The 12,276-nt window shown below is 38.9% G+C and overlaps 1 protein-coding gene across 4 annotated transcripts in view; it reads right to left on the bottom strand.

The window, feature by feature from the left end:
• frem2b (FRAS1 related extracellular matrix 2b) overlaps positions 1-12,276 on the bottom strand; it is a 109,953-nt gene that overhangs the window by 42,227 nt on the left and 55,450 nt on the right. For all 4 annotated transcript variants that reach the window (XM_073817649.1, XM_073817650.1, XM_073817647.1 and 1 more), the window contains exon 3: positions 6,811-6,957. In XM_073817649.1, the coding sequence (XP_073673750.1) occupies positions 6,811-6,957 (147 nt within the window). The remainder of the gene's footprint in view (positions 1-6,810; positions 6,958-12,276) is intronic.

Below are 12,276 nucleotides of genomic sequence, written 5' to 3'. Positions count from 1 at the left end.
CTTCAATGCAAGATGGTCTCTGATCCAGGCCCAGCGAGTGGCAGATGAACAGCGGGCCAGCAGCTCGTCTTATCGAGAGGCCCTGGACCGGAACCGAGGTGAGTCGAGGAGTGGTGGTCAAGCTCAGCATGTGGATGGAATATTCATCTTTTTTATCGGAGCTTGTGGAGGGCTGTCAGTGGGATCCTGACAGTGTGGCCCTTGTTTTTACATTGTTTTCCAGGCTAGTTTGTAGCTCATGCAAATGGAAAACTCCCTCTTGGGGATAGTTGAACTGTTGATGCTCCCTGGGTGTCAAACCCATGACTTAAGTGTTGCTAGCAACATGCTTAGTTGGGCTACAAGAACTGATTTGGCTTAAAATCGAATTAACATTTATTCCAGAATCTAAAAAACGTTTTATTAAGGAGTAACATTTCCCTTCAGAAATGACTTTCAGGGGTGTTTACCACAAGAAGAGTATTTTTTCTTAAGCATATAAAAATACATAGAATGTTGTCCAAACATTTAGACCAACACTAATCATAAAATATTGTAGGTTTTGAATTATTTGTATTTTTTTATTTGCTGTCATAATGAAGCATTTTTAAGACACAAGTAGAATATTTCTTAAAATTATTACATTTTGTGAGTTTATCTCACAATTCTGACTTTTCTTAGACTTTTCTTTTCATCTCGCAATTGTGACTTTTTTCCTCAGAATTACGTAAGGAATAATTGACGACGGGCCATAGAATTCTGCACATTGTGCATTATTATCGTAGAATTCTATGGCCCGAAGTCAATTATTCCACACCTCAAGACATCGATCAGATGATATATTTCAAGACATTCGTCTGGTTTTTATCCTTAAAACTCTATTGTGAGTAGGATTAATTTCTTACGCAGCTCATCCAACAGCTTCGTTGCTAGTTCCAAAACGTCATTTTAGAACTAGTGACGACGCTTGAGCCGTTGATAGCAAACTAATGCAGTTAATAATGAAGTTTAGACAGACCGACAGACAAGTAGACAGACAGAAAGAGAGAGGGAGAAAGATATTAAGTGCATGAAATACCTCTCTCAAGTCTGTGTGTCTCTCAAAGGTGACTGGCAGCATCGTCTCTACTAACTTTAAGTCCATTTTCTTCAAGACCATGTCGTTGTTACCTCGCGTGAGAACTGTCATGTCGTTTTTAAGTTGTTAATCGTCAGAGCAGCGCTAACAACATTAGCGCGAGTGCTAACTGTATGCGTGTGCGTCTGTGAGTGAGAGAGAGCGAGAGAAATAGAGTTTGTGCTTTCCGTACATAATAAAACGTAATATTGTGGAAAAAACATGGACATAATCTGTCGTTTTTATCCTGATGTTTACTGTATTTATTAGTTTGGCCAGTGTCATTGTGGTTATTTTGGTTGTTTTTTTTGTGTATGTTTTGGTTATTTTGCTGTTTTGGGCTGTAAGGACCTTTGAAATAATCGTGTGGCAAAGTGATTTAGGCTGTGTCCAAATTCAGGGTCTGCATCCTCCTTAGGATACTTCCTACCAGGTTGAAGGAGGAGGGGTCCTCCGAAGACCGCAAAACCTAGAAGTAGGTGTCAGTGAATTTGGACAGCCTACACTTCTTTCAGTTCCCTCCCTTCCCCGTTGCTCATATCCTGTCGCCTAGCAACCGTGACAGCACTAAGCAAGAAGTAAGGTTATCTGTACTGCACAAAACAAAATAACTACTGTTTCATCCCTAAAAGCGTTAAAAACATCTTCAATCACTAACAAGAAATTAGCTGTGTGTAAGGGGATATTCACACAGGCAGTAAGAAAGAAGCTAGTTTACGAAAGTGATCTTTTTTAACATATATACATACAAATGTAAAAAAAAATAAAGCTTAACGCTAAAACCAAAGGCCTAACTAGACAACCGCTGTAAAAAAATATTTTTTGAAACGCCAGTTTTTTTTTAAACTTCCATCATTACTACCGCTTGCTTCGTCCGCCATTATTTGAAAATTCTGGAAGCGCTCTGCCGAAAGGAATTGTGGGATAGGTAGGACGGGAAAGGATCCACCAGACCCATCCTTCAAATTCGGGGAAAAGGAGGACGTATTTGTGGGCCGCATTTGAAGGATCCTATGAATTTGGACAGCCTTCGTCGTGGCGCTGTGACGTAACATCCTTCAAATGAGTCCTCCGAAGGATGTAGACCCTGAATTTGGACACAGCCATAGACATGTACTGTGGTCAAAAGCTGCCTGGAACTACGTTCGCGTTTCCCTGAAAATAATGCACACCTCTAGAACGTTTGTCAGCCAATCAGATTCAAGCATTCAACGGCCCTGTAGTATAAGAGTTTATATCTCGCAATTGTGACTTTATTTCTCAGAATTACGAGTTTATATCTCACAATTGTGACTTTTTTCCTCAGAATTGCGAGTTTATGTCTCACAATTGTGACTTTTTTCCTCAGAATTGCGAGTTTATATCTCGCAATTGTGACTTTATTTCTCAGAATTACGAGTTTATATCTCACAATTGTGACTTTTTTCCTCAGAATTGCAAGTTTATATCTCACAATTGTGACTTTTTTCCTCAGAATTGCGAGTTTATATCTCACTATTGTGACTTTTTTCCTCAGAATTGCGAGTTTATATCTTGCAATTGTGACTTTTTTCCTCAGAATTGAGTTTATATCTCACTATTGTGACTTTTTTCCTCAGAATTGAGTTTATATCTCACTATTGACTTTTTTCCTCAGAATTGCGAGTTTGTATTTCGCAATTGTGACTTTTTTCCTCAGAATTGAGTTTATATCTCACTATTGTGACTTTTTTCCTCAGAATTAAGAGTTTATATCTCGCAATTGTGACAAGTTTATATCTCGCAATTGTGACTTTTTTCCTCAGAATTGCGAGTTTATATCTCATAATTGTGACTTTTTTCCTCAGAATTATGAGTTTATATCTCACTATTGTGACTTTTTTCCTCAGAATTGCGAGTTTATATCTCGCAATTGTGACTTTTTCCTCAGAATTGAGTTTATATCTCACAATTGTGACTTTTTTCCTCAGAATTGCGAGTTTATATCTCGCAATTGTGACTTTATTTCTCAGAATTACGAGTTTATATCTCGCAATTGTGACTTTTTTCCTCAGAATTGCGAGTTTATATCTCACAATTGTGACTTTTTTCCTCTGAATTGCAAGTTTATATCTCACAATTGTGACTTTTTCCTCAGAATTACGAGTTTATATCTCACAATTGTGACTTTTTTCCTCAGAATTGCGAGTTTATATCTCACAATTGTGACTTTTTTCCTCAGAATTGCAAGTTTATATCTCACAATTGTGACTTTTTCCTCAGAATTACGAGTTTATATCTCACAATTGTGACTTTTTTCCTCAGAATTGCAAGTTTATATCTCACAATTGTGACTTTTTCCTCAGAATTACGAGTTTATATCTCACTATTGTGACTTTTTTCCTCAGAATTGCGAGTTTGTATTTCGCAATTGTGACTTTTTTCCTCAGAATTGAGTTTATATCTCACTATTGTGACTTTTTTCCTCAGAATTGCGAGTTTGTATTTCGCAATTGTGACTTTTTTCCTCAGAATTGAGTTTATATCTCGCAATTGCGACTTTTCTCCTCAGAATTGAGTTTATATCTCACAATTATGACTTTTTTCCTCAGAATTGAGTTTATATCTCACTATTGTGACTTTTTTCCTCAGAATTGCGAGTTTATATCTCACAATTGTGACTTTTTTCCTCAGAATTGCGAGTTTATATCTTGCAATTGTGACTTTATTTTTCAGAATTACGAGTTTATATCTCGCAATTGTGACTTTTTTCCTCTGAATTGCAAGTTTATATCTCACAATTGTGACTTTTTGCTCAGAATTACGAGTTTATATCTCACAATTGTGACTTTTTTCCTCAGAATTGCGAGTTTATATCTCACAATTGTGACTTTTTTCCTCAGAATTGCAAGTTTATATCTCACAATTGTGACTTTTTCCTCAGAATTACGAGTTTATATCTCACAATTGTGACTTTTTTCCTCAGAATTGCAAGTTTATATCTCACAATTGTGACTTTTTCCTCAGAATTACGAGTTTATATCTCACTATTGTGACTTTTTTCCTCAGAATTGCGAGTTTATATCTCATAATTGTGACTTTTTTCCTCAGAATTATGAGTTTATATCTCACTATTGTGACTTTTTTCCTCAGAATTGCGAGTTTATATCTCGCAATTGTGACTTTTTCCTCAGAATTGAGTTTATATCTCACAATTGTGACTTTTTTCCTCAGAATTGCGAGTTTATATCTCGCAATTGTGACTTTTTTCCTCAGAATTGCGAGTTTATATCTCGCAATTGTGACTTTATTTCTCAGAATTACGAGTTTATATCTCACAATTGTGACTTTTTTCCTCAGAATTACGAGTTTATATCTCACAATTGTGACTTTTTTCCTCAGAATTGCAAGTTTATATCTCACAATTGTGACTTTTTCCTCAGAATTACGAGTTTATATCTCACAATTGTGACTTTTTTCCTCAGAATTGCGAGTTTATATCTCACTATTGTGACTTTTTTCCTCAGAATTGCGAGTTTGTATTTCGCAATTGCGACTTTTTTCCTCAGAATTGAGTTTATATCTCACAATTATGACTTTTTTCCTCAGAATTGAGTTTATATCTCACTATTGTGACTTTTTTCCTCAGAATTGCGAGTTTATATCTCACAATTGTGACTTTTTTCCTCAGAATTGCGAGTTTATATCTTGCAATTGTGACTTTATTTTTCAGAATTACGAGTTTATATCTCGCAATTGTGACTTTTTTCCTCAGAATTGCGAGTTTATCTCACAATTGTGACTTTTTTCCTCTGAATTGCAAGTTTATATCTCACAATTGTGACTTTTTCCTCAGAATTACGAGTTTATATCTCACAATTGTGACTTTTTTCCTCAGAATTGCGAGTTTATATCTCACAATTGTGACTTTATTTCTCAGAATTACGAGTTTATATCTCACAATTGTGACTTTTTTCCTCTGAATTGCAAGTTTATCTCACAAATGTGACTTTTTTCCTCAGAATTACGAGTTTATATCTCACAATTGTGACTTTTTTCCTCAGAATTGCGAGTTTATATCTCACAATTGTGACTTTTTTCCTCAGAATTGCAAGTTTATATCTCACAATTGTGACTTTTTCCTCAGAATTACGAGTTTATATCTCACAATTGTGACTTTTTTCCTCAGAATTGCAAGTTTATATCTCACAATTGTGACTTTTTCCTCAGAATTACGATTTTATATCTCACTATTGTGACTTTTTTCCTCAGAATTGCGAGTTTGTATTTCGCAATTGCGACTTTTTCCCTCAGAATTGAGTTTATATCTCACAATTATGACTTTTTTCCTCAGAATTACGAGTTTATATCTCACAATTGTGACTTTTTTCCTCAGAATTGCGAGTTTATATCTCACAATTGTGACTTTTTTCCTCAGAATTGCGAGTTTATATCTCACAATTGTGACTTTTTTCCTCAGAATTGCGAGTTTATATCTCACAATTGTGACTTTTTTCCTCTGAATTGCAAGTTTATATCTCACAATTGTGACTTTTTCCTCAGAATTACGAGTTTATATCTCACAATTGTGACTTTTTTCCTCAGAATTGCGAGTTTATATCTCACAATTGTGACTTTTTTCTTAGACTTGCGAGTTTTCATCTAGCAATTGTGACTTGTTCTCAGAATTGCGAGTTTATATCTAGAAAATGTGAGAAAAAAAATCAGAATTGAGAGATATAAACTTGCATTTTCAAGAAAAAAGTCAAAATTTTAAGTTTTTATGTGGCTTCATTTTTGCAATTCAGTTTTCAGTCTTATCAGTCTTTTTTCCCCTCAAAACTGGTCTTTATAACTCAAAATTGCGAGTTTTTATCTCACAATTCTGAGAAAAACTTTTTTTTTTGGTGGAAACGGACTTCCATAATTGAATGCATCCTTGCTGAATTAAAATTCTTACTTATTCAAAATAAAATAAAATAAAATAAAATGTCTTTCTGACCCCAAGCATATAGTGTACAGCCAAGCAGTAAATGACTGCAAAACAAACAAAGAGACCCTGGAGTGTTATAAGAGACATAAAACTTGCACAACTATGTTGCATGTATACCAGGGTCAGTGGTCAATTGTATCATTTTAGTGGTCATTAAAAACAGCTTGACTCCTCTCACGCCAGAAAAACTCTGTGTCTGAAAGGTTATTTTAATCCTTACTATAAAAAGTAAAGCTGTAGTCCATATACTGCATAAAACAGTAAAGGTTATTATAAAATTAGCATATCTCATAAACAAAACTGAAATTGAGCATAATGTTGCTTCCTTGCATTAATTAAGTACTTGTTATGTACATATGGTAATGCAATAGCTTAACTTTGATCTATGATCTTTCTTGTCTCTCCAGGAATTGAAAGTTTTTTCTGCTGACGGTGAAAACTCGACTGGCAATTGACTGATATGTGGGTTGCTGATCTTAAAACCATGTTTGCGCTGTTATGAGTCATAAAAAATAGTATAATACTTGTTGGATGTAGGCAGAAGTGTAGCAAGTCTCGATGCAAATCAAGCAACCAAATCTGATGACATGAGGAGCAACATCAATAGAAGTTCAAAGAGCCTAAAATAGCGATGTTATAAAGAGACTCCAATCAGAAAATTAGAGGTCACAGTTATTTAACTCTACAGAGAGGCTTTCCTACTTGATAAAATCTTATCAGAAGTGCATGATGGGAAATTAAGTACTCTCTTAACATCACTTACTAACAAATGAGGTCTCGCCAAGGTAACCTCTGCGTCTCAAGACCAGCTCCAGAAACTTGGTCTCCTCATCCACTTGGTAGTACTCTTTCTCCAGAGAGATCCAAGCCCAGTTTAGTCGGAAATGTTGGTTTTTCAGCTTGTTGCCTCCTATGGAGCAAACAGTGGAAATGTATTGAACAAACACTCTGGTAAATATTAGTATCAAAGGTGTGGTAATGATTCGGATAGAATTGTTTGCTGTGTACTGATTGTATCACTCCAGGTACAAACGTGCAAAAGTTAGACTTGACTTTATCCATATTTGTTAGAAGTATGCAAAGGCTTTCTCTTTGAAGTAACAGCTTTAATACGGCCCACTGAGGTTTAATGGAGCTGACTCCTCCAATTCATACGGGGTACCTTATTCATCTCAACAAGAACAGTGTGATATCAGTCAAAATCTCTGATGCAGCGGTGAGAGGAAGCGCAGGTCTAATTGCTTCTTTTCTAATTAAAATAAAAAAGGTTTGTCTGCTTTCTATCTGTGTTCATCTGTTTTATCGTCAGCGTTTGAAGTGGGATTCAAAGTGAGGGCTCGCTCCTGGAGGGCATCCCTACCAGTTACAATCTGCACACACAGACAGCCACACACACCGACATCAAACACACACAAACATGGCTTTCTTTCCTATATAAGGATGCAAATAATAGAAAAATGCAATATGTCTAGTCTGTCTATGATAAATTAAATATTCAGAATTCAGATACAATTATGTAAATGCAGGATAAGGTTTATTAAAATCAAAATTGGAATTTTGTGGCTTTTTGACCTTGTCTGTAAGCTTTGGAAACCATTTTATGCCCAAAATGCGGGGCACTATTATACTATTATACAAAATAACTACATGTACATATAAAATGCAATATGTCTACACAATCTATGTTAATTTAAATATTCATAATTCATGTACAATTATGTAAATACAGGATATGGTTTAATAAAATTAAAATTGGAATTTTGTGGCATTTTGAGCTTTTTCTGTAAGCTTTTATGCACAGAACGTGGGACACAACTATTACACAAAATAATGACAGACAATGTGTCTTGCAAATATACGATAAATTAAATATTTATCATTCTGATACAATAAATACGTAATATAGTTTAATTTAATCAAATTTTTCCTTAGAAAAAACATTTTGTGGATACATTACATAATAATAATTATACATACATATATATATATATATATATTAGTGGTGGGCCGTTATCGGCGTTAACGTGCTGCGTTAACGTGAAACTCTTATCGTGCGATAAAAAAAATATCGCCGTTAATCTATTCTCAAATTTGGGTTGGGAGCTGGGTCTAAACTACGCAAGCTATGATGACTTACACCTTGATAGTTTAACGCGGATGTAAACCGAAGACTATAGAATATGGTCGCGCGTTTAAGTCTCCTCCGCCAAAACACAGACGGGATCGCGTCGTCCTCCATTCATAAAAACCGAATCTACTATAGCGAAATGCCAAGTAAATTCGTCGTTTTTTGGATTCATAAATCAAATGTTGGTCTGTCACTTAATTCAAATCGCGACTAGTGTATGTGAAAACTGAAATGCAAAAAGACCGTTTTAATATGAATCCGATATGTTCCGTTTGCCTAGCTGTATGTATGCATGGCGGAGACGAGCTTTTACTACACGCATACTGAAACACACGTGACGCTCCCGGTAATTTTTGGCATTTTCATCTCACATGAACAGATAAACTCAATCTCCCAAACTGCTGTGAGTGTCACTTTTACCGTTTCATTTGAGAAAACTAGCATCATATCATACTGTATACACAGAAACTTCACGGCAACCTGTCAAAATAAAAGTACGGTGTAACATGTAATGGGTTGGGTAGGTGTTGACGTTAAAAAAAAACACAATCTAATAGGTAGAAAAAATTATTTCATTGTTAGTTAGTTAGTAAACACAAGTACATCTAATTGAACATAATTTATTTTCATCAACAAATTATCATAGAACAGCTTTATGAGCTTTATGATCCATTCTCAAAGACTTACTTTTAGTCATTATTTGGGAAGCACACATATTCTGAATGCCTTCATCAGAATTCAAATTAGCCATTTTAATCTAGATTAATCTAGATTAATTCCAAGATTTAATCTAGATTAATCTAGATTAAAAAAATTAATCTATGCCCACCCCTAATATATATATATATATATATTACTGTATTTAATTAATTATGTAATGAATGTAATAATAATAATTAAATAATTTTTATTAGTAGTAGTAGTACTGTTAGTTGTCAATATTTTGTCCTGTCCTGTTCTGTTTTCCTAGTGTTTTCCCCCTATGTTTCTAGTGTAATGGTTTAGTCTTTGTCTCCCCCTCCTGGTTTTGTCTATTTTGGTTTAATCATGCCCATATTTGTATTTCCCCCTCGTCATCTCGTTATCTTGTTTGTTACCACGCCCTATGTTCAGTGTATTTAAGTCTGTGTCTCCTCACTCCCGTTGGTCCGTCGATAATGTTACATGTTCTCTGTTCATGCTCCTGGTTTTTGTTTGTTTGTTTGTAGATTGAGTGTTTTGTTTAATAAACTTTGTTTATTCATCTACTCCGGTTCTCCTCCATCTCCACTGCTCATCCCGCCCAGACTGTGACAGATCGACGGACCAATACAGAAGATGAGTCGGGCTGAGACAGCTCTGAGGGGACTGCGGCAGGGCGGTAGGAAGTTGGAGCGGTATGTGGAGGAATTTGTCGAGCTCTACCACCAGGTAGGCTGGCATGAGGTTTCTCTCTGTACTGTGTTTATTTTGGGGCTGGATGATGAGACGGTTAGCTGCAATCTCCCCGCTTGTAGTTTTTCATTGATCGAGCTAATCAATCTCATTCTCTATTTAAATGGATCTGATTTTGAAGTAGAGGAAGTTCATAGTCCAAGAGGGTCTCATCTTCCAGCCCCTTCCCAAACACAGAGCAATGCGCCAGTCTGCCTTAAGCCGAGAACCTCCACATACCGTGTCAACGGTTCGAGCCGTCAGCCCAGTCCCAAATCCCCAGTCATCCTCCAGAGCTCCACCGCTGTTCTCAGCCTGATGCGGCCGGCCCCATCCCCGCGCTCTAATCCGCCGGCCGCCGCCCTTAGCCCAGTGTCTCAGGCTTCCTCTCCGCGTTCAAGCCCGTCAGCCGCCATGCCAGCGTCAGCTCACAAAATGGCTGCCACGCCAGCTTCTGCAAGCAAGATGGCTGCCACGCCAGAGTCTGCAAGCAAGATGGCTGCCACGACAGAGTCTGTTCGCAAGATGGCTGCCACGTCAGAGTCTGCACGCAAGATGGCCTCCCTTCCTGAGTTCCCGGCCAAGATGGCCTCCATTCCTGAGTTCCCGGCCAAGATGGCCGCCGTTCCTGAGTTCCCGACCAAGATGGCCGCCAAGCCTGAATCCCTGGCCAAGATGGCCGCCGTTCCTGAGTTCCCGGCCAAGATGGCCGCCAAGCCTGAGTCCCCGGCCAAGAGGGCCGACGTTCCTGAGTTCTCGGCCAAGATGGCCACCAAGCCTGAATCCCTGGCCAAGATGGCCGCCGTTCCTGAGTCCCCGGCCAAGATGGCCGCCGTTCCTGAGTCCCCGGCCAAGATGGCTGCCGTTCCTGAGTTCCCGGCCAAGATGGCCACCGTTCCTGAGTTCCCGGCCAAGATGGCCACCAAGCCTGAATCCCTGGCCAAGATGGCCGTTGTTCCTGAGTCCCCGGCCAAGATGGCCGCCAAGCCTGAATCTGCACCCAAAATGGCTACCGCCAAGTCAGAATCTCCGCTGGTTCCGCCCAGCCTCCCAGAGCCTCCGCTGGTCTCGCCCAGCCTCCCAGAGTCTCCGCTGGTTCCCCCCAGTCCTCCAGTGACCGCGCCACCAGAGTGCTCTCCAGTGACCGCTCGCCCAGAGCCTGTTCATTCAGAGTCTCCGCTGGAGACGCCCAGCTCTCCAGAGTCTCCGCTGGGGTCGTCCAGTCCTCCCGAGCCCGCTCCTCAAGAGCGCCGTCCAGAGCCCGCTCCTCAAGAGCGCCGTCCAGAGCCCGCTCCTCAAGAGCGCCGTCCAGAGCCTGCTTCTCTAGAGCGCCGTCCAGAGCCCGCTCCTCAAGAGCGCCGTCCAAAGCCAATGCCTCCAGCGCGCCCTCCTGCTCGCCTTCCAGAGTCAGCGCGCCCTCCAGAGCCGGAGCTCTCTCCTGCGCGCCCTCCAGAGCCGGAGCTCTCTCCTGCACTCCCTCCAGAGCCGGCGCTTTCTCCAGCATGCCCTTCCGTGCTCTCCTGGGTGGATTATGCCTTAAGTTCCCCCAAGAAAAAGGGGGCTACTCCCCTGATCAGCCATGGCCTCCTGGACTGTTTACTCGGCCAGGTCCTCCTGAGCCCCCAGATCTGCCATGGCCACCTGGACTGTTTACTCGGCCATGGCTTCCTGAGCCCCCAGATCCGCCATGGCCACCTGGACTGTTTACCCGGCCATGGCCTCCTGAGCTCCCAGATCCACCATGGCCTCCTGAACTGTTAACCCGGCCATGGCCTCCGGAGCTCCCTGATCCGCCCTGGAGACCACCCCTGTATCCTGTGTTTCCTGTATCCCTGTCTAGTGGTCTCCAGGGCGCCCACCCTCCCTCCCCTATGGATGTTAGACGGCGCGAGACGCGCCTTTTGGGGAGGGGGGTGTAATGTCAGTATTTTGTCCTGTCCTGTTCTGTTTTCCTAGTGTTTTTCCTCCTATGTTTCTAGCGTAATGGTTTAGTCTTTGTCTCCCCCTCCTGGTTTTGTCTATTTTGGTTTAATCATGCCCAAATTTATATTTCCCCCTCGTCATCTCGTTATCTTGTTTGTTACCACGCCCTATGTTCAGTGTATTTAAGTCTGTGTCTCCTCACTCCCGTTTGTCCGTCGATAACGTTACATGTTCTCTGTTTATGCTCCTGGTTTTTGTTTGTTTGTTTGTAGATTCAGTGTTTTATTTAATAAACTTTATATTTCTTTTACTCTGGTTCTCCTTCTCCATCTCCACTCCTCAACCCGCCCAGACTGTGACAGTTAGTAGTAGTAGTAGTAGTAGTTGTATTTATATAATTAATATTGCTATGCCTAACATAGCAATATTAATTATTGTTTATATAATTATTTAAATATATATATATATATATATATTCATTATGCAATTTCAATTACAATTAGAATGCCTAATAATAATATTATATAACAATATTAGTATTATTATAATTATTATTATTGTTGCTGTTTATATAATTATTAATACTACATATATTCATTATTTTACTGAATGGTGTTTTAATTAGTATTATTATTATTAATAACTATATATATAATTATTCATTATTTTATGTAATGTTTTTCAAATTAAAATGAGAAAGCCTAAAAAATAATAATTATTATAATAATCATTATCATTATTGATTATATAATTATTAATACTATA

This window comes from Garra rufa, chromosome 14, assembly GCF_049309525.1.
Source record: "Garra rufa chromosome 14, GarRuf1.0, whole genome shotgun sequence".
In the NCBI taxonomy this organism is placed as follows: domain Eukaryota; kingdom Metazoa; phylum Chordata; class Actinopteri; order Cypriniformes; family Cyprinidae; genus Garra; species Garra rufa.
This window is presented reverse-complemented; position numbering and strand designations above follow the sequence as displayed.